The sequence below is a fragment of the Cylas formicarius genome, unplaced genomic scaffold (assembly GCF_029955315.1).
Source record: "Cylas formicarius isolate icCylForm1 unplaced genomic scaffold, icCylForm1.1 PGA_scaffold_5__7_contigs__length_24384050, whole genome shotgun sequence".
NCBI lineage: Eukaryota > Metazoa > Arthropoda > Insecta > Coleoptera > Brentidae > Cylas > Cylas formicarius.
The window spans coordinates 9,568,909-9,593,305 of NW_026844341.1; the positions used below are offsets into that span (position 1 = coordinate 9,568,909).

A 24,397-nucleotide genomic window follows, 5' to 3' on the forward strand; every position below is an offset into this window, starting at 1 on the left:
TAAAATTTCAGTGTTCATGTTACTGTTTAGAAGAAACGGCAACGTGGCAGCGTTAAAAATATTTTAACTCAATAGAGCTTCGCCGCTTATGGAAGTAACAGAAATTTCAATTCAATATACCGTTCTCTATAAACGTCCAAGGTGCGAACCGTGAAACAGCCTATATATATACATACACACAAGACTCAAGCATCCAAAATCATATTTTCAATATAATATTTCCCAAATTAAAAGCTGTAAGAGAGAGTAACTATGACAACAAAATTTTAATTTGCAAATGTAAAATACATATTTATTAATTTTTTTAATGAATAATTATTAACTATTTTGGTCAAAACGAAAGGCGATCAGTCCGTCAGGTAGGTGACATGGTTCGCATCTGAAACTTAAAAAAATAACCTGAGTACCAAAGATTATTTAAAATAAGAAAAGAAAGTTAATAATACTTATTATCACCAAAAAATGCAAATAGCAGATATATCTTGAACTCTCGTAAAATCTGGGACTGAATTTATGTTAGTACTAAGGGAAGAAGACACATATTACTTATTTCAATCACTAGTGCTGATCATTTCGATCATGCTAAGGGCAGAGACATACGAAGTATCCTGTTGCAAATAACCACATCGAAGGGCAGAAACAGGCATCAGTATATTGACACTAAGGGCAGAGTCATATAGTACCTAATTCAATCACTACTGCTGATTACTCCGATCGTGCAATGCATACTAAGGGCAGCGACACACAAAGTATACTGTCGCAAATGACCACATCGGCACTGAATGGCAGCAGCACACGACAGTGCAATAAACAGTAGGTCTTAATATACTGAACAACGTTACAACGTTTAAAAGTGTTCAAAGAAAAAGCACACTAATATTTAACAAAATTACTTAGGTATATTTTATAAATTAAAAATGAAACCGATCAATAAATCTTTTTGCACTTTGGTATTTTCGGCAATAAAACAAAACCACCTTTAAGTCTTCGCAATTTCAAGTAATGAAAACCCTAGCCCGCAACACACGACTGCAAGGTTATACCTAGACCAGGAATATTGTGCTTTTGCAACCGATCCCGTGATTAACTTTGCCTACGGCGTATTACACCAAAACCGCAGCCCCTTATAGAACACCCTGCCGAACAGACCCTTAACCGTAGCCATTCCAGGACAGGATTTCTTGAAACATGTACATACAAAAATTAGTATAAAGCAACAATTTATTACGTTCTATTTCGTGACGTTTCTACATAGTATCATTATTAATATACAAAATTGAAAAATCGTCACTATAGGTACTGTCATCACCTATTTCAATGATCAACTCCGGCACTAATCGTTCTCGATAAATAGTTTCTTCTTTTATTACTCATTTTTCAGAGTTAGATCAGCTTTGGGCTGATATATTAGCTACCTTTTGCCGAATCACTAAATTTTGCTGCCCTGTTATTTCTTCTTATATGTGCTTTCAACTCAGACCAAATCATCTCAAACGGGTTAAATATACAATAATCTCAAGATTTCATGTCCGTTTTGTTGTGCTATCGAATCAATTTTGAAGTCTTTATTAAAATCTTTATTTTTAATAATTACAGAAGTAGTTTTTTTCGTGTAGCTCTCCTCAAAATATAAATCATTTTCGTACAGAAACTCTTTAATTTCTTCTATATTTGAAGAAGCGTTTGGAATTTTTCAATTGCATTTAAATAATCCACCCTTCTATGCGAAATTCTTTGATAATCCATTAGCACTTGGTGTTTATTAAATGTTTGGAACTGAAAATCCATTTTCTTCAAAAATGTAGGCAACGACTCTTTGGCACAACAAATGGTCATGTCACTTGCTTTTTATTGCTGCTCAATTCACAACAATTTGTTTGCCATCCGAAGACAAATGGATCCGTTTTTTTTATTTGCTGAGGTAATTCGTCTTCTAAATTGTCATTAGGTTCGACAACCATCTCCACTTTGTCTTCAAATTCTGCGTTGTTTTCGATGGGAACATCTGCTACATTCCACGCGGTCCACATTTTTAAGTGTTAAAAAACAGGAACCTCCAAAAAATGTTTAATTTTAAGATTCTAATAAATATTTATCTGTATTCTTATGATGTACCTTTATCTACCGCGAATATAATATATAATAATAATAATATGTCTTTATTTCTGTATACCCATACTTTCTTTTACAAAATGAATGTATACATTTACATACACTGAAATGGGCGAAATCCAGATATGGATAACATAAGTATGTTAGCCACCCTGATCTATTTAACCCAACGGATTGAGAAACAATAACTTTTTTTTATATAGTCTTGCTGACAAATCGAAAAACTATGTAGAGGACACGAAAATACAAGAAGAAGAATGTTGTTAATCGACAGGCACACAAGACAAAAATGATTATTTTCAAACTTACCTGTAAGATAAATAGAGTACAGGTACTTATCTTTACCCTTTGAACTATTCTGTGAAATCAGCCTCACACGATCAAAGCTCGAGAATTAGGTACATAAATATGTACTTACTGGAAGAATCACAGTCAAATTCCTCCGTAATGTATATTGCAATTTAGATTAAACTGTTAAGAACGATACATAGTACCTGATGTTAAAATAAAAGCTTCTATTTATTCGAAAATACCCCACAGCATCAATGCTTAATCAAATTTAAAACGGTCCATTTACATTTCAAGTTTCTACAAATATTCGTGATGGACCATCTCAGGTCTACTTAATGGAAAATAAATATCTGTTGGGTTAGGTTTTACCACGGTCCTGCGAAGGTTTGCGGTTAAGGTACTGTAAAATACTTAAAACGGCAAAGCAATAAATGCACTATATTTTTGGTCGTATTATAACCGAGAATGTCGGAAAGATTGAAAAGAAATGACACCCTTCTACTAATCGATATTATGACAGAGCGGGGGGGCGAAAAATGCGGTTTTAGGAAAACATCTGGCTCGAAAGCGATTGCTTATTGCGTTGTACATACAATACAATTTTATAGCGTAGCTTAAAAAATATATATGCGTCTTAAAAAGTATTATTAGTTATTAACCGAAAAATTTATTCTCTTTTAAAAGCATCTAATTTGACTCACTGTATACATGGGCAACTTAAAAATTCATCAAGGACGAAAACTGGAATTCGTCAAGGACATTTGACGAGCGCCGCCTAATCGTCGCTGGCGCCACCGTGCGGCAAATAACCGCGAGTTATGTTTGCGTATTCGTAAATCTGGTATTCTTTGTCAATATTTGCCTAGATTTGGCGAAATTGAAATTTCCGACGGAAGATTTACCCTCGCGTTTTGTATTTTTCCCCCACCGAAGCATTCCGAATTGCTGGCGATGTTCATTCTGTTTATTTTTTGAACATTCGCTACGTAAGTATCTGGATTTTAGAACGTACCCCGTTTAAAAGTATGCCAACGCAGAATTTGCAATAATTGAAAATGTCCTAAGTCAAATCGCGTTTGCGTTTACGTTTCAATTAATTTAAAAATATTCGATATTATTGAGTCATACTGCTTAAGTGTATCTAAGTGTGTTAAATTTAATAGTTCATATTAAAATAGTGGTAATTGGTAATTGAATAATATCCGTGCTCTTATCAAAAGCAACAACCAGACAAGCCAAGCCAATTTAAAATTCTTCAAATTAAAAAAATATATTTTACATATCCTTAAAACACAACATAATTTTCGCGATCATAGACGTTTTTTAACCACATACGTACAAAATTACAAACATGAATTTATGGCAAAAACATTTTTCTACTCCCGTCTGTAAAATACCCAATTACCCGTCACTTTACCACGTCAGTTTCGTTTCCCATGAATCCGAGCCACTTCGGAAATTTCCGAGATTTTACCGCACGGACTTGGGAGCAATCGGACGTTTTCGGATGTGTCCCACGCTTTGAATTTTGACGTTTGTCAATTCTGACGGTCATGCCAGTGAATATATTCGTGTTGTTTTGCGAAAATATAACCAAAAACTAACGGTCGTAGAAAAAGTATAGTATGCCTCCCGTTCGGTAAACTCGTTTACTAAAAACTCGCTCCGCTGGGCTCCGCTCGTGTCAAATTAACTCGTGAGTCAAATGACGTTTACCGCACTTGTTGCATAATATACTATTACTACTCATTTACATTTTGTGCGTGTGAAGGTTTAAAGAAATTTGTTTTATAAATTTTTGAAATCGAAACAAATATATTACACAAAACTCCTGGTCTCTTTTTGGCAGACCTGAATTTTGTGGTATCCAAAAATAAGAAGTTACGTTTATAATAATAATAATAATAATAAAAGTTTATTGCAAGGAACTAAAGAGAGCCTTTACGTAGCGACCCGACAGATAATTGATAAAAAGAACCGTACCGCCACCACAGTAACCGTATAATCTTAATTGATATTTAATTTAGATAATTAATAATTACCCTCTTTGATATATAATTTACATCCAACTTATGTGTGTAGTAACGGAATTTGAAATCTTATAGAGATAATCTGGACATTTCCTACCCACAATTTTGTTAAAAACAGTGTGTAATATTCATTTTTCACTCATATTAAGCCATTTAAATGACAATTAACAAATTAAAATTTATTTATATAATAAAACAAACGTGCACATTCATTTTTTAAAAATGTATAAGACGAGAATTACAAGCTAATGTATAACGACCAACACTTCAAAATAAAGAACAAACAAACTCGTTTTGAGAAAAAAACATAGATCATTTAAATGCTCTCAAATACATTTCTAATTCTTTGGCCGGCAGGAGTCTGTTGGCGTGTTTTTTAATTGGCCTTGTTGATGAAGCAAATCATATGGTCCTGTATATGATGGAGTTTTGGTTTCAATAACGGTGGATATCGGCGTGTATTTTACGTGAATCTTTATTTTTATGCGTGATCAAGGTTATGCTGTTGAAATATCTCTTTAGAGGATTGTCTCAGAGGAAGTTTAAAAATCAACCTAAGCTGCCTCTTTTGATGCATAAACACGCTTTGACAATCATTAGCTTCTCCCTAGTTTACAATATTACATGAAACAGACGAGTACTATCTATGTCCTGATCCCATCTCAAGTATAGCCTTCAATAGCACTTTAATAAGTCCAACGGATATTTCGCCAATTCCAAAAGATCATTTGTTTTTCAGTTAATTAAGGACGGTACCTCTTCTGCGGCATGTGGCACAAAGATCTTACTCTTCTCTCTGATTGGTGAAAAAGTACCAGTCTCATCTATACTGCACAGAGTATCAACTTTAAACTGTACATGAGTGGTACAAAAAAATTCAAATTCGAATTGTTGTTATATTATTTATTGTCATATTATTATTTATTTATTTATTTTTATATTTTACAATTATTTATATTATTTTTAATTTTTATTTCGCCAGGGAAGTCAGACCAAACCATTCAAACAAGTCAAACAATACATTCATGTCAAAGTCGTTTTTACCTCTCTTTAAATCCCTAAAAAGCAAAGTTGATTCATATTTTATATCGGAAAACTGCAAAACTTCCTCAAGCCGATTAAAAACTATATATCAAAATCCCCTGAGGGTAGTTCATACGAGTACAAGCATATAATACGCAATTTGCCCTTATAACTAACTGCGCAAAATTCAAATATTTATTCAATTTGTTAATTTCTTCTATATCAGAACATTCATGTGCGGCCTTATTATTATCAAACTTATGCTACCTATAAATGTTTGGAATATAAATTCCTAGACTGGTTTTTTCCAAAGAGTAGAAGCAGGTTGAAGCAGTGGCCGTTGCGAAATATTCGACAGAGTTCTTGAATCAGAATTAATCTTATCTTATCATTGTCGTCAGCATATTATACGGGGAAAAAGAGTACAGGTCCGAGAATAGAACCCTGGGGAACACCGCAAGGTATAGGTTTCGGATATGCGACCATCATTAAGTAAACCATATGATGCCTCTCAGCTAAGTAGTAGTTTCCGATAAGTGATTTCTAAAAAAAAGTAAATATGATAGTGACAAAACATGATCTGGGAAGGACGGAAATTCAAAATTTAAATTTGAATTTGGGATAAACAAAAAAAATAAGACATCATAATAACATTTGTGAATTCATGGCACTTGATTAAGCTTGAGTTGCGGAACTCGTATGCTATCTTAAGTGTTATTTATTTTGCAAATAACCCCGACAAAATAAAATACATATTCTTAGCCTTCAAAATAAACTAACTATAAGAAGGAAAGAGGAACCAAAATAATTTTCCACTAACCAATTAGACAATTTATAGCCGAAAACTTTAGATTGTATAATGTTTTTCATTTCAGCAGGAATTATGTTATATTTTCAACATATAGAAATGTCCGCTTTTCTTTGCAAATCGTTGTGTTAAGTTTTCTTTCGTCTTTTCTCTAGTAAAGTGATCATGAGATATGTGGTTGTTGAATATTGCGTTTTTCCGCATATGTTGTATATTTATGCGTCTATGATAATTTTAATCCCATACTACTACTTCTACTAAATAAGAATGGTTATAGCAACCATGGTTATTATAGTAACCAATCATATTTACGCAACATCCCCCACCCTCATGACAACAATGGCAATTTTATGAATGCCGTCTCTTCTAATTGGACGTTTGTGATTCCTTCCGATGTCTGTAGCCATAGTTACTATGCAAACTCAAAAGCCGGCTTTTAACTTGAGATAAGTGCCAAAGTTCCGGGTAGCGCAAATATCCGAAAGCGGAAACGCAACAATCGGTTTTCTAGATCCGTCTTTATGCTATCGATAACCAAACGCGCGTATGCAGAAGCGTTTTTAGTAAAAGGAAACGGAAAAAAATCGACCAAAAACCCAGTTGGAGCTTTATGGAAATAAAGTTAAGAATATAGTTAAAAGTATAGTAATAAAATCGGTAAGTGGTCTGCAGCGGGGAGCGATAAAGGACTTTCCCGTAGCACTAATGAGAAATTGGATATCGGGCACTGATGTTTCGAACGTTTAGACATCAAAAAACTAATCCGACTCTGTCATTTTCAGCTTACAAAGAGTTCTGATTATTCTAGTACATGATATAAGTTATGAGAACATGAAATAATGTTCTAAAGTATACAAGGTGACTCGAAAAAGACGAATAACATATACATTTTTTTCAAACGGAACATTTTATTTTTTAATTTTGTTTTAAATTCGTTTTGAAATTCCTCAACTATTTCAAACTATTCAAAAATCCTTCTTTTATCAAATTACAGAAGTAGTAAATAAACTTGACTACGCAATTATTATTATTAACTTAAAATGTCCCAATCCAAATAAATATCAGTCAGCTGCCTATTTGATTGATCTCGCGCATTTTTTGATATTCCAGGCTTCTTACATTTTATCTTGTATTTGACAGTTGACATCTGTCGGCTAAATGTCATCATCAGATCTATAAAAATGTCAAATGCAAATGCGACTATGCAAGAATCATGTATATTAAGAACTTAATGTCAGAGACATGTATTAAAAAAGGAAATAATTCATAAAATCACAGATAACAAAAAACCTCATGGTCATCTATTTAAATATGCAATTATCAAGACGTTGGTGTATAATGTTATTATAAGTATTCTTAATAGATGTCGCTGACAGTAAATCGTTAATCTGTGCCATAGTTATTGTTCATGTGTGCGTTTTGTGTCTAATTTGTCATATAATGTCACTTGTTTTTCAGATTCAATTCATGTTTTGATTTCCAGTGTTTTGTGTATTTTACCTCAGGATCTGAGAGAACGGATGAAATTTTCAATAAACTCTTACAAGTATAGAGGGAATGAATCAAGATGGGATTACAAAACTGGGGTCGCAGAGATAGATTGTTGCAGAGATTTCATTGTTTTAATGGAATGCTTTCAATGAAAAATTCTAAAACTTCCTGTGCAACATACAAAAACATCTCATTTCCATAAAATAATACAGTATAAAAAATAATTTTTATCCCTAAAAAAGCTCAAGCTCAAGCCTACTTTTATCTATTCTTCATATACTCTAGACCGTCGAAGTTTAAGAAAGCCTGTATACCTCAAAAATTACATAAATAGTTCCATTAGCCATCAATATTTAATGGTGTTGAGTGGACGTAATCTTGCAATAAAGATTAACACAAACCTAAAAGCGGCTTATTCACTAACAACGAGGCCCAGAGAAAACAACACATAACTTTTTGTTAATCTAACTACATTTTGTCCCACGCTTTTTCAGTTAATTATTTTGATAAATAATGTAGTTAAATATAGCAGTTTATAAAGTGAAGTTTAAATCCTTTCAGGTTCTCCAAATTAAAGCCGTTAAATAAAAAACAGGAACAAACTTTTATAAATTTAGCAAGCCAAGCCTTCCGAATAAGCTAAAAAACAAAATTCGTTTTAGGCAGCATGGCCAAAGATATTAAAAAACTAATTAGGAGTTAAATAGATACTATAAATAATTTGCATTCCGACTACATCATTAACCTTACTTAAAAACTGTATGTTTAGGAAAATGGAGGACAGTGTCCACAATTTTTTCAAAGTGGCCCTAGTTGCCTTCGTTTTTGAGTTACAAGGTAATACAGAAAAATTGGCGGTTTCAGCTACGCTTTGTATTTTAATCGCTCTGTAACATAATTACATGATGAAAAAGGGAATCTGATAAAAAAAAGACTTTTGAGATACCAGTTAAACCATATTTTTTTAAAAATTTGATTCCAATTTTCAAAAATTTCTAGATATATATTTTTTGAAATAAAATATTTGCTCAAAGATACTTCCACCAGCTTCTCAACATTACTCATGATTTCTTCATTGGGAATTTTCGAGGACAATTGCTTCTATTTGTACAAACGATTTATATCTCTAAAGGTTTGATTATGGGAAACCCACTTAGTCCTTTGTTAGCCGAGATTTTTATGGATAATTTGGAAAATATCATACTGGAACATCCTTTAAGTAAAAGTTTTTTATGGTGGTATAGATATGTGGACGATGCCTTTGCTTGGAACGGACAGACAATTGAATTCTTTTTTAAATTACATTAACTCAATACATAATCGTATAAAATTCACTATCGATATTGAACAGGATAACTCTATTAATTTTTTAGACTTAACGATTACGAAAGTGCAAAGCAAATTAGATTTTTCAATATATCATAAACCTTCACACACGGACACAGTCATACATAACAGCTCAAATCACCCTTATACACACAAAATGGCTGCATTTAACTCTTTTATACACAGACTTCTTAATACGCCACTCTCAACAGAAAATTACAACAAAGAACTTAATATCATTAAACAAATAGCACTGAACAACGGCTACAATCCGTCCATTATAGATAAAATTATAAATAAAAAACAATACAGACAACAGTAAACTCTATTTATCCGAAACCAAATACAAAACACGAACAATTTAAAACAATTACATACATAGGAGAACCTAGCGAAAAAGTTTCAAAACATTTGTCAAAATGTGGTTTAAAAAAGGAAAATATTTAAAAAACAATAAATCGAAATGTCCAAAATCCCAAAAATCGGGGGTCTACACGTTTATATTGGACAAACAGGTAGATCCTTCAAGAAACGCATTAACGAACATATAAGAGCGTTTAAAAACAATAGCCTAGATTCTAATTATGCTACACACTTAAAAACAGAAAAACACATTTTTGACGACAATTTTGATATATTACACACAGCCACAAAAACTAGGAAATCAAATTTATTAGAAGCCATGGAGATTAACAAAATGAGACATTCAAATGTATTGCTTAACGATCAATTAGATTTAAATACCTCTCCTTTATTGAATTTAAATTCTCGCAACAACATTAATTAAGTTTTAATGGTCATTTTTCGGTATATATAGTAGCAGGTAGTTTGTAAATATTACTTTTGATAAAGACACGGTGTTGTAGAAGCAATTGTCATGTCATAATATATAATTTCATGAAAATCTGAACTTTTAGTTCTTATTTATTTTGATAAATTGATTTTCATCAAGTAAAAGCCACCTCAGTTCAATTTCTTAAATGGTGCAGTCTAATGTTCTTTATTACATTTTCGTAGTTGCAATAATATTAACTAGAATGAACTTTAGATAAAAAACAAGAGTATAAAAACTGCAATCAAATAAAAAAATATATAAACAGGGTATTCCATTAAAAAAAGGCATAACTTCAGGTCGTATCTTAAAAATTTGAACTTTGCTTACCTAAGATTTAGTTTCGATCATGATTCATGCATCATGCTAAATCTAGATCTACTACTTTTAATTTCAAGGAACTTTACACACTCTATTATTGCGTTTACACGTCGCATAAAATTTACATAAATTCGCGTGACGGCCTCCGCCCGCCATTACGGGGCGAAAGCTCCGTAAGCTCCGTTAAAGCTGCAGTTAAGCTCTGTGTACTAATTCCGGGGAATCCGCAATTTTCAAGTGCCATTGTGTTTTCAAGGCGCGTTTTTTATCGTATTTTTTTTTAAACGGATTAATTTATAAATACCCCGTCGCGACAAATTATTGTTACGTTTGCCGACAGTGCAATTAATTATAAAAATAGGATGTGCGTAAATACGCCCGAATCCCAAAAAAGGGGAAACGAAATATTGAAACAGAATAGCTAACAATGAAAACAACAGGCAGTTTTTGACGTTAGGGAACCAAACGTAGTCGCTGGGTGTAATGTCGGGAGAATCAGGTCGATGGGGAAGCGATTCGAGCTTTAATTTGCTGCCTTTCGTTGATCCAACGATTGACGAATGAATGAAACTGAAATGGACCTTAAAAAATCAATTTCTGGCTTAAATAGTTGCCGTTCCCCGGAGATTTCGATTAGATTTCACTGAAAATCGACTTTCTAGCCACTTATTGTACCGAAATCAACTTTAGAACAAATGGGTTTTCTTCTTCATTTCAAACAGAGTTCAGTCAAAATTGACTTTTCCGTCTCATATCGTTACAAAAACCGCATCAAACCTGCACATATCAGCCTTACTGGCTCAAATTTGCTTGTCGGTTTCGATTAGCCATAAGCCAACATCATATTCTTCGCCCCTTATTCTAGCAAAATCTACCATAAACCTAGAAACTCTCTTTCTGAGACAAGCAGCAGGCTTTTCTTCTAATCAAAGTCGTTTTTTTCGAGACTTTTGTAACTAAAACGGCATCAGAACAGCAGATATCAACTTCAAACTTCCCTTATTGTATCGAAATCTACATTAAATCTGCAAATATTTACTTAAAAACCCCTCTTTTTGGCACAAATGGTTGCTTCTTCTCTTGATTTCGAGACAAGAGAAAACGGCAAGTAAACTACATATATCAGTCTAAAAAATCACTTTCTGGGTCTTTCTTTGTACATTTCGATTAGATTCCAGCAAAAATCGGCTTTTCCAACACTTATTGTAACGGAATCTACCTTAAACCTTCAGATGTCAACCTTAAAACCCTCTTTCTGGGACAAACAGCTGGTTTTTCTTCTTGATTTCGAGCAGATTCCAGTCAAAATCAACTTTTTGGTAATTTACTGAACCGAAATGTACATTAAAACTTAATAACATCAACTTAAAAACCCACTTTTTGGCCAATAGTAGGTTTCTCTTCTTGATTTCAATGAGATTCCAGCCAAAGTCGGCTTTTCCGAGACATAGTGTAACTAAAACCGCTCAGAATTGCAGATGTCAGCTTAAAATTTCAGTTTCTATTCCAAATAATTACCTTTTATTGTCAGTTTCGTTGAAATTCCAGTCAAAGTCGGCATCTACGGCCCTCATTGTGGCAAAAACGGCAAGAAACTAGCAGATATCAACTTAAAATCCCCCTTTCTAGGACTAATGAATGGTTTTTCTTTTTGATTTCGAACAGATTCCAGCAAAAATTGTACCAAAATATATTTTATACCTAGAGGTATTTAAGATATTTAAGACCCCCTCTTCCTGGGACAAATAGTTCTTGATTTGCAGCCTAATGTGGTCAAAATCAACTTTTTGGCACTTACAAATCCGTCTTTCTGGAACTTAGATCAACAGTAGATTTTTGACTTGAATGAGATTTCAGGCAAAGACAGCTTTTCCGAAGCATATTGTAACCAAAACGGCGTCAAGATTCGAGTCAGAATCGGCATCTTCGTTAAAAAAAACGAGTTTTCTGGGACAAATAATTGCCGATTTCACTCATTGAATCGAAATCATCAATAAACCTTCAGATGTGGACTTAAATGCCCTTTTTCTGAGACAAATGGTTGGTTTTTCTTCTTGCTTTTGAACAGATGGTGCCTAATAGTGGGTATATCATACAAATTTTTTTTAATTTCATTTTAAAATTAAAAAAAATAATAAAAGAATCTCGGTGAACTGACAAGTCAAATATATTACATTCCATTCTATTCTAATCTGAACAGGTATCTCCTGCCAGAAAAATCGGAGGAATAGAGCTTTTTCGCGGCCAAATTAAAATATAAACTAAAACCGCGGTCTGATTATACTGGCAGCACAAAAATGCAACAAAGCGATTAGTTTCGCAAATTTCCGATCGTTTTGTTTGCGGGCCCTAATTAAATTAAATGTAGGTCGCGCGTAAACATCGTTTGAGAGGTAATTTGGCTTACGTGCCAAAAATTAATAAGCAAACCTCAGGCGCCGGCAAAGAAAAAGCGAGGGCTTGAGTTAAAAATAACACCTTGACTTCTTTTTTGCGCCCGTTTCAGCGTAATACTATTTGTAACGCGCCGAAAGGAGCTACTTAGTTCACCTCATTAATATACAGGGCGTCTCATAGGTAATTCTTTAGGTAAAAACTAACCAAACTTACCCTAGTCCAAAAATTGATATTAAGCGTGATACAGGCTGTCAAAGTCTCAATTTAATTTTTGATTATTTTAGATAATTCCCGGAATAATTGAGTACATTTTTCGTGCGTTTGATACTTTTTTTTTAATTTTTATTATAATTCTAATTTTTCCTTGCGTAAAAGATTGATATACTTCAATTCTTACGCATTTCATACACAAGGAAAAATTGTAATTTAGAATGATTTAAAGTATTGAATCTTAGAATTATTAAGAGAATTAAGAATATTATTAACACGATTTTTCGCTACAGCTGGTATATTTAAAAGAAACGTTTTACAAAATTTATTAATTTTCCATAAAAATTGACTGCTAGTAAGCCGTCAAATAAAAATTAACAAATAAAAAACCTATCGATCCAGTTTCCAAACTTTGACGAATAAATAACAAAAAGTTGTTGCAAAAGTTAGGCTCCTGACCGAAATTTAACAATTCTAAATTTACAAACGGATTTCGCATGCCAAAACGCTAAAATTTCAATACTTTCTCTCAGTCTGTTTGGTAAATATTACCAAAATCCTCAAAGAGACAATTTTCATGTTTATACAGAAAACTTGGTTTGGTCCACTAATTTTAGGACGCCCTGTATATGCAACAGGCGGAGCAGATGCTGCTTGATTATTGAGTAGTATTTTCCAATTATTCTGGGCCCTAAAACTCGTGACACAGTGAGTAAATTAATATCCGGGCTGCCCATAGGTAACGGCACATGGCAAAATAGGAAATTATTTTAAAATAATTCCTGAAATAATCGAGCTTTTTGCGCAAAATTTTGCAAATTGGGATAGATAGACATGAGAAATCGATTTTCTCGAATAATTTTCGGGTAAATTGTAGAAGACGCAAGGTACGGTACTTTTTGTCGATTTGATACTTCCCAACTTTTTTGCGCCTTAGTGAATTCAGATTTTTAATAAAAATTTCCCTTACACCTTTTTTACACGTCAAATTTCGCCACTAGTCGCCGTTTTCTAAAAATTTGCATTTGAAATTTTAGTTGCACCTAATTGAAAATAGCTCAAAGTAGGCTTTCACTAACATAATCACAATAAAAGAGAGTAAAAGAGTGCGAAGTAGGCTCTGATGAAAACAAACAAGTTAAAATACCTGCAAAATCTCTCAAAGTAGGCTTTGACAAATGCGATAAAGATACTTTAATTTCTCGTGAATTGATGTTTTGTTTGTCAGTATCATGGGCGTTTTTAAAAAGCTTTGGTTAATATATTCCGATAATAAAGCTTTTCTTGGTAAAAAACTCTACAACTTGTTTCCCAACGTGGATATGTGCGATGATCTGTTTATACACAAAAGAGAATTATAAAGGGCGTCGCGCTTATAGACGGAGGTCGACATGTTTACAAACCGAAAGAGCCCAGATTTTAAAATTTCCGACCCAAGAGGGATTCTGTGAGGCGATGAAAAATGATTACACCGGAGCTGGAAGAGCACAAAGCAGTTTGTAGAGTTTTTTGGCAAGAAAACTTTTATCTATATTAGTTTACGCCCGTTCAAAATCTTTTAGCAAAACGCCGACCCAATACTACAATTCATTTACACGCAGAGATTTTTTTTTAGCAACTGAAAGCCATTTCCAACAGAAATTTAAAATAAACGTTTGGTGCGGAATAACTGATAATTACATGTTAGGAAGAGCTGTACCTCAATTTTCTGCAAACTTAATTTACCGATTATTTGGGCTTAGCCGCCTAGGCGTCCAGACTTCAATCCTATTGATTTTTGGGTTTGGGGATATATGAAGTCTCTAGTGTATGAAGAAATAGTTCATACTCGAGAAGAATTATGGTACATGAAAATACCCCTGAATTATTTCGCAACGAAGAATTATTATTTAAAATCGGGCAATCTTTCAATAAACGTGTCTCTAAATTCATCATCATGAATGGAAATCTTGTTTTTTTATTAGTTTTTGAATTTGACTTTGGTTTAAAATTAAATTTGAAGTTCCATAAAATTCTTTTCATAGACGTCGAAGTTTTTTTGAATCTCTTGTTGTAAAAATCTCAAAATAAATAATATTAAAATCGCTGTTGAGGTCTGTGCTACCATATTGGATCAGTTATGTGCATTGTTATTTAAAAATTGATGGTATAAAAAAATGCAAAATTTAAAAGATATATCTTTGATATTTTTATTAAAAATCTGCACACATTAAGGCGCAAAAAAGTTAGAAAGTATCAAATGCACGAGAACTACTATACGCAGCGCCCTCTACAAAATACCCCAAAATTATTCACGAAAATGGATTTCCCATGTCGAAAAATTTTTACCCAACGAATGTCTTGTTTTTTCATGCAATATTAACTATGGGGCACCCTGTATAGGTAGATGTCATTGTCTACATTTTAACGAGATGCAAATATGTATTTTGAAGGGTTGAGACAATGTTGCCGCGTGCCGAGCATCCCCGCAGTTGTTATACACAATATGATTTTTAGGTATGACAAAATGTAGGTAGATTAACCAGAAATTTTATTCGACGCAGGTTAACAAAATGTCGTGCTCCATTTCATAAAATCACAAGTACATCCAAATAGCAATATGGTTAGCAAGAAAGTTTGCTTTGTTTTTGTGAGGTTTTACAAGTGAAAAACTGGTTTAGGACTACAAAATTTTCTTTTTTTTTTTCGTTTTTTTGTTCTTTTTGCTGGATTGAAACATTTGTCCTTGAACAGATTCAAATTGTTCCCCTGTAAAATAAAGTAGATGTTCATTAAGCGTCCAGTTTTTCCAAAAAATCATTTTTTTGAATTAACAATAGTTCGACTGAACACATTAGAAATATTTCCAGTATAATTATATCAATGCTGTACCGGGTATTTTGAACACTTTTACGGGGTATTTCAGTTATTTTTAAAGATAGAGAGTCCAGGTTTATGCGACACTGTGCTACTTTTTTGTGAAATTAAAGATGCCGTTCACGAAATTATCGTTGCCCCTTGGTTTTTGAGATACAGGGTGAAATCCAAAACTATCGATTTCGGGACCACACCCGTATCTCCGTTGTCTTATGAGTTACTGAAGAGTGGTTTAATATAGTTTTTTTTGTATAATGCAGTGGCGTAGTTTTACTAGCTCTAACCGTTTTTTACTTATGAAGCAAACATATATATTTTTTAATGGAGCACCCTATATATTATATCTTTTTTTTTCATTTTTCACTTTACTTCTAGCAGTAGGCCATAGTAAACCAATTAAAGACAAGATACATCTAAACAGTTACTATACAAGAGACTCTTTTCCTAATTTCGAAAAAATAAGATGAAAATATATTTTCTATAAATGATAAAGCCTTATTAATATGATAAATATTATGTTATTATAATGTTGAGTAGATAGTTAGCTATGACGCATCCATTAAAAACAAAAAAGCAAATGTGTCAAAAACTTACGAGACTCAGTTTTTAATTATATTTTTATTATCTATCCATTTATTCTTTTTGTGTTCGTAATAATGGCAGTGTACGAGAATTTCGAAAAATATGGATATGTTGGTATGTTTTATACAATACAATGAAAATGACCAATAAGCTTCGGAATAATATTACCATACGTAAGGTTTTCAAAGGGATATAGTCAGTATAATTTTCATATTATAGAAACGTGTTTTGTTTATATCAGATATCCAGAAAGACGACAACCGTTTCCAGATATATTTGCTCGCCTGAAAATAAATCTAGTTAGGTCCGAATCTTTTATTCAACCAAGTTCTACAAATTATTTGAAGGAAAATAGCGAGCAAAGAGAGACAAATGTATCAGGTTACATGGAAGCAACGCCGTTATCATCTTGCAAACACTTAGAACAAGCAGTAGGGGTACCAAATTCGACTGCCCAAAGAATTTAAAAAAAATACAAATACCATCCATACAAGTTTAAGACTGTTCAACATTTGCATCCTTGCGATGCCGAACGTCAGATGCAGTTTTGCCAACTGTAATACGGCCCGGGAATTTTTAATTGCCATAGCACGAGGAACCATTTCATTTTTGAAAGAGCCCAACAAGGACGAACAAATGTGTGCTTTCGTAAATTTGGCCAAAATCGTTCAAGACTGCCACTCAGGGTTTAGTACAAATACCAATATAGTTAAGTTATTAAATGATATTCGCCACAACGAAGATAGAAGGGAAGCCACCTGTTTGGTTCTTTTGGATTTTAGTCAAGCTTTCGACACGATCAATCACAATATGATGCGGCAAAACTTCATTATTTCGGTGTCTCAGCTGGATTTCTTAGGTTCATGGAACAATATCTGAGCAATAGATCGCTTTGTGTTGAAGTTAGAAAGCAATTTAATCTAGAAAACTCCAACTATACTCTAATCACTATTGCAATGTCCCAAAGTTGAATTTTAGGACCTTCATTGTTTAGTCTTTATATAGCAGATATGAATGAGTGTATAAAGTATTCAGTGATGCGCAGCAATATGCGAATGATACCCATATTTACATTTCTTGTTCTACGCAGGGTTTAAAACGTTCTCTAATAAACTTCAATCTTTACTTGAATAGTGTATCTGTTTACTCCGTGGACCATAATCTCAAACTCGATGCCTCTATTTAATAATAATAAAAACATGAAATATAAAATAACGGGGAGTTTTGGGCTTTATATAATAATGAATATTTACCCATCGCTACAGAAGCCAAGAATTTTGAAGTAATTTTTGACAAATATCTTGCTTTTCAATCACATATTAATATAACATGCGTTTAAAAAACTTTACGAGTATAAGAAAGTTTTGCCAGCTAAAACTAAATACTATTTGTGCGATAGTCTCACCTGGCCTTTGTTTGCTTATGCGGATGTTGTTTATGGGAGCTCAGTAAATACTCGCACAACTCATGCTATACTGAAAGTTCAAAACTCTTGAATATGACTAGTCGCAAGTTTGCTTTTAGCAACTCCGCTCAACCCGCATATCTTAGGCAGCAGTTCAATGATTGTTTCAATCCTCATGGCACTAGAAATGTTAATGACTTCAGGGTTCCTAAGCACAGAACGGCTGCTTTTAAACAGCCATTTATTTTTGTTGCGGTTCGAATATGGAATTCCTTGCCTGGTCATATGAAGCAGCTCTCAGTAACACAATTTGCCTCTCATATAAAAAACGCTTAATGGAAAAGCAAAACCGCATTGTCAAATTGTTTTGTGTTTCGTTGTTATCGATGGTCTTTGTGCAAGATACCCCCAAACTCAAATATTTAAATCATGGAAATTGTCTTTTTGTGGACCCGTCTAGTTAGTTATTATGTGTTTTTATTTATTTATTTTTGTTATATTTCTTATTACTATATAAACGCAGAGTTGTGTTATTGTTAATAAATAAATATTTAGTTTTGAAGGCTTTGTTACTGGTTTGTTTTGATAAGTTTTCTTTATAGTAGCTCAAAAAACGTTCCTTCAAAACATTATACCGGCACATTTTAATATCATTTTACTCTGCTATATTTACACAAGATACTAACCTGATATTTCCTCCAGAAGAAAAATGACGAGAACTAGCCGGGCTGCCCGGAGTTTTGTCGGCACACTGCAAACTCCACTTTCGACGGCACTCATATTTAAACGCAATCGAGTTCAAAAGGCAGGGTTCCTTCTGAAGTTGGTTACATTCTCGCTAGATAAATTTCCACAAAGCGCTAGTTTTAGTTTTGCGACGCGATAATTTCCTGCGGCGCGGATGACAGGGCTTCGAGGGCTTCTTCCTGAAAAAAAAATTTAATTAGTTTCGTGTTATAGGACGGGGCATAGATGCGAGTTTTGTAGGTAGCTAAATATAAAAAACGTATTGTTGTTGCTCAATGCGAGAGGGTTATAGATCACTATTGAATTTTAAAACCTAGTGGGGTTAGCAGTATTCCATATGTGTAGCAAGTGCCTTAGTTACTTTGTCACAGTTGTTGGCAAAGTTCGTTCTTAAAAATGGCTATTCTTCTGAGTAAAACTGAGAGTTGATCTGTCAATATATACTTCACCGAAGAAAAGTCCAAAAAGAAGAGGAACGGAAGACAAGAATAATACACACTCGTTTTAATCTCTGAAATGAAAAACTAAAACTTTGAAAGAAGAGGACAAAATCTGCTGATGGTGACGATATAATTAATAAACCGCTAAACAGGGTCGTCAACGTTTTCGTGCAACGTTTAATACAAAAAAGACCAAATACATGATTATAACACAAAACAGCTCTATGTAGACAGAGGATGATTACAGGTCACAGATTATAACTATATAATAGACATATGCAGCTTTTCTCAAAATTAAAAAGATGCTCTATAGCCGTAACCTGAGCCTAGATTATAGAATACGCACATAAAAGTGCTATGTATTTCTGGTGCTGTACTATGGCGCAGAAACTGGACCCATAACACAATAGAACAGAAGAAGGCTCAGAATATCGTGGGTGTAGCACACCACTAACGCAGAAGTACCGATGAGAATGAACAAAGAGTTAAAGGTGTTAAAAAGAGAAAGATTGTGGACAGAAGGTCAACTGGGAGAAGAATGGTTCAACACGTCTTTTGCAGGTCTTTTCCAGAGCAGCGGTTTCTAAGGTCAGAACTGCCATGGTGATTGCAAACCTCCGATAAAGGAGAAGCAACACGAAGAAGGGAAAACAGAAATATCTATCATGTTGGTCAAACATGGGGATAAATATTAAAAAGCGCGAGGCAAGCTTTCATAGAAGGAGGTCCTCTGGAGTAAATAACTACTCACGTTATTAGTATTTCAATCAAAACGGATTGAGGACTGTCATGAAGACATGAATACTAATGTTTTTGAAGACGACTTCAACATATACAGTACTTCTTCTCCCTCCTTCTTCTCCATTCAGCTGTGGTTTAATCCCCATAGAATTGGTACGGGCGCAAGTAGCAAAGCAAAGCATGTTGAAACCCTCTTGTGAATAATGGAGTAAGTGCGTCGTACATACGAATGAAATACATAAAAGAATGTGGGAAGTTAATAAAGCACTAGAAAACACGGTAGAGCAACTTATTACCTCTCTGGACTCCGGCGACTATTCATCTAACCACTCGTAACTAACCATAATTTACAAAAGAAGTTGTCTTGTAAATAGTAGGTTTCTTAATCATTACATTTTATCTGAACTTCGCGAAACTTTTAAGTTATTTACCCTGTTTAATAATAATAAAAATGTTTAATCTATCAAACACAGTTGTTATTTCAAAATTATCAATGTCTGGTTTCCTGAGATCAACTTGAAGTTTTCCTTTAAAAAACTCAAGCAGAATGTCTTCTGAAATATTTTGAACTTCAGGGAGTCCAAAAATTATTATGTTCCTCCTTTTGCCTTTCTTGTTTTGACTCAAGATAGATTCCTTTAATATTAAATTCTCTGCTTCCAAACTGTGAAAACTTTTCCTTTCGAGCTTTTGAGTTCTTCCTTGAATTTTTTTCGGTTCGGTACATCTTTGCCAATTTTGTCATTACTATCCAGTACGCTTTTCAACAGTTCAAAGATTTCATCATTTGGTACCATTTCTGTGCTTTATTTATATTCCGGCTGAGTTTGTATATAGCAGGCCTCGGAACGTACTTGAGAGTATCTTATCACACAAGGGTAATTTTTTTTGTTTCAGTACCGAAAATAACCATTTCTTTATATTATATTTATGAACTTCCGTGCAGAATCACTTTTGTATCACTTTTGGAGAGCACAAATTTTACGTGTTTAGTTTAGACAGGCCTACTACACTTGTCCTAATCATGGGTAGTTTGCATTTTACTACTCCTTCTAGGTATAGCTGCATTTTCTTCTGTTACGCTGTTAACTTTTAACTACAGCCTTCTAGCCCCGCAAACGTTCTCCCGCCTTTCATAGCAATGAAGAATGAGGGTATACTGAATAAACCAAATAACTGTTAAATTTATTCATTTCAATTCAATTCAAAATGTAACTAATTTAAAAATTGGATTTTCAGTAATTTTTTTACTCCACGCTATAGAGGTTTATAAGCCTCTGCGTTTTTATATCTCTTCAAACCCCAACTAGCAAATCTTTAGAGGCCCCTTTTGAGGAACGTTTTGTAATTTCTGCACAAATATGATCTTGAAACTTGACCCAACCCTGTGGACCTTGGTGGAGACCCATAGGATGCCTTATTAATTATATTAAAACATTTCTACAAATTGGGTTGATTTGCTAACCATCGTAGTGGGTGAAAAAGTAAAACATATTAATTAATAATTTCGCTAAAGTAGAACTTTAAACAAGACGTAATTTTGCATAAACTATATAGTGTGGTTTTTACATCAAATTCCATCGACTAAATTCCGATTCCCGTAGACGTTTGTTGACTTCTTGCGCCGTCGATTTCGGTAGAAGTGTTTACGACGTGAAAAGCACCGTTACCCGGGAGGGAGTGGGGGCGCACGTGAAGCTTCCCCCGTTAACACCTTTTTATAACCCCGACTCGCATGTTCTCGATGGAGCTTTAATAGATTTAGGGGTCCGTTTTATTCGTCTTTGTTTTCGTCTTTCACGGACGGTCTTCCTCGAAACTGTAAACTTTTTACAGCGCTGTAAATTTTCTTATTACTCGATTACGGAAACCAAAGACCCAAAGACAAAATAAATATAAAACTTGGACAAGTTGCATCTCGAAAACGAGGCATTCTAGACCGCACGTTCACAGTAAATTTTTACGTTTAAAATACTTGACAAGTCGGCCTGTGAAAAATCGAACACTTAGTAAGAAACGCATAAACAGCAGAATTACGTGATACCATTTAAAATTTACAGCTGAAATTGAAATCCTCCTTAAATGTATACCACTCATATACATATACATAAAAATTAAGACAACATTGAAACAAACACTCTTACTAGACAAGAAATAAAAATAACATCCACCTTTTTATTCCCGGCAAAATATACTATAATGTTTCACGCTGAAACTACAAACGTAGAGCAAAAGAAAAAATATGTTAAATCTTTACTGACAACAAATGTATTTTATAATCTATCTGAATACGAAAATTATATGAGTAATATGAATAATAGATAAAAATTTTTAAAAAAAGTTTGTATTTCGTGACACAATTTGGCTAATTGTTGGTCTTTTTCACGAAAAATTTTATATTTGTTTTATATAATATTTATTGTTTTTAAATTTTCGAAATATTTAGACACATTGCGATTTTATTTTCGACGCAACTTTCCTTTGTTAAATTGGTATTAGTGAATAAAAGTCTACTCTACTCTACTCTAAAAACCTTTTGGATTCCGCCTGAGTTGGTTGTTTATAAATCTAACTACTACTATCTACTTATATATTACAACAAGTTCAAACTTGACTCATGACAAAGTTGAAAATCTTCGTTTATCTTCTACCTCTAATCAAATTCAAAAATTTAGAAAATTAACGTCAATACTAGTGAAACCATCAAACTCTCTGGTAAATGTATCATCGCACCTGCTTTCACGGAAAAATCGCTTCCAACTTCCAAAATGTTCCAACTTCGACATTGGCCCACATATTATCCCCCATACTGAGTCCATCCTAAACAGACTGACATCTCAGACAGCTAATGAAAGTCGATTTGAAACCGCGAAACCTTTAAAAAATTCAAACCTCTTAAATCTAACGTCCCAAAGCCTAGACGCTTTGCTGTAAAATCTCTGAAATCTAATCCCGGTATCGTAATCCTAAAACCATATAAAGGAAATGCCACGCTGGCCATGAACAAAATTCAAGATATTCTTACATACGGATCATATCCGCAACTCAGAAAGGTACTTCTGTTGTTTGAACTCATGGTGAAGAATACCTCCCAAATTGTCTTAACCATTTAAACTCTATACAACCTAACATACGTTTAATCATTTAACTAGAAACTAACAATAATCTCCAATTCTTATATATTCTTGTTAATAGAAAATTAAACCCAATATTGGATCATTCTGTTTACAGAAAATCTTCGCACACCGACCGATATCTTAATGCATCGTCACATCACTATTCGGCCCAAAAATCATCGGTTATCAACACTCTCACTATACCCGAGTCACTATACCCTTCTCTCTAATAATTTCGACATTAGAGATATTACACGTTCCATCACAAAATACACTTCACCACAACTTTCCAAAGATGAGTTCGAAAGCAACCCCACACATGCCACTGTTGTTTTTCTTTACATTCAAAACATCACAAAATTTCCTAAGAAATATAACGTCACAACCATATTTACAACTTGTCCAAAAATCGATCAGTCAAACATAAAATTCTGTTTGAGACAGCAGGAGTTTACAGCATTCCATGATGTGCGGCAAAGAATACATTGGAAAGTGAGGACGAATAATATCAACTAGGCTCAAAGAGCATTCATTAATCTATTCTTCAATAATCCGAAACAGTGTCCATTAACCTCCTTTAGCCCCGCCCCTCTTAAACAACATGTGAGTAGTGGGAAGCGAACCAGTTGTAGTTAAGCTCTGAAGAAGCCAACAGGATGATTGGCGAAACGTCAGCAAGTTTTATTTATAAACAACCGACGCCGGAAGAATCCAGAACATTTGTAAGTGGTATTACAGTAGCCTCTGGAAGTTTGTTTGAAAAATTACCACAATTGCCTTTTTTATTATAAACTAAAATAACTAAAAATATCTTTCTCTGAATTAAAAATCAATTATCAAGTATCACGCTGACGTGTTCGACCTACCTCACCGCCGGAATTCAATAATTGAACTCTGCCTGGCCTTTTCCTTGTTTCCGTATTTCAATCAACAGGTGCCACTAACGAACGAAAAACGAAAAAAACGCGAATTTCCCGTTAAGCTGCGTTCCGCGCACGCCTGTCCTCACTCGCTCCGTCCAAGTCCACGTTTCAAACTGAGTCGATCTTGCGTCCTCTATTGTTTCGGGACCGATTTCACGGGCCCGCTATTGTGTGGCTATTCCTTTTAACTCGCCCAATATAACACGCGGGGATACGGCACGTGCATGCTAGGGAACACCTAGTCTACTCGTTAATATTTTTCCTTCTCTTAAGGCCCAACTTGATTCATTAAAAAGGTCGCTTCCGGTAGTCGCCTTAGTTTTAAATTACCTTTTAACGTTTTACACTAAAATGATTTTAATGATTTGATACACTGACAAAACAATCTGAAAGGTTAGTAAAAGAAGTTTTCCAAATTTATGAAATAAATGGCCCGAATTTCGTCTAAAATTGGGTTCATAAAAGTGGCAAATAACGTACCGCGAAATTTAGTGCTGAAAAAAAGGCTTCCCTGCACCAAGGAGAAGTTTGCAAGTTCAATGTTGCAGCTAATACGAAGTCCGATGCCATTCTAAGCATTTTCTCTTGTCAACTAAACAAATAAATGAGCTTACTTGCTCGGTAGTAAACATATGCGGACAAAAAAAGGAACTTTTCAGCAATAATCACTGAAAAGTAAAAACTAATTGATTGATTGATCGAGATCAACGAGATTGCTTTCGCGATCTTGTCGCTGCAACGCAGCT

General features: G+C 33.9%; 1 protein-coding gene across 1 annotated transcript in view; it reads right to left on the minus strand.

The window, feature by feature from the left end:
* The window catches only part of LOC132702420 (uncharacterized), an 81,250-nt gene extending 57,517 nt beyond the window's left edge, over positions 1-23,733 (minus strand). Inside the window, exons 1-2 of the mRNA XM_060671012.1 lie at positions 23,595-23,733; positions 18,371-18,610 (exon numbers count right to left, since the gene is read on the minus strand). Of these exons, the coding sequence (XP_060526995.1) occupies positions 18,371-18,464 (94 nt within the window). The 5' untranslated portion in view covers positions 18,465-18,610; positions 23,595-23,733. The remainder of the gene's footprint in view (positions 1-18,370; positions 18,611-23,594) is intronic.
* Positions 23,734-24,397: the final 664 nt, after the last annotated feature.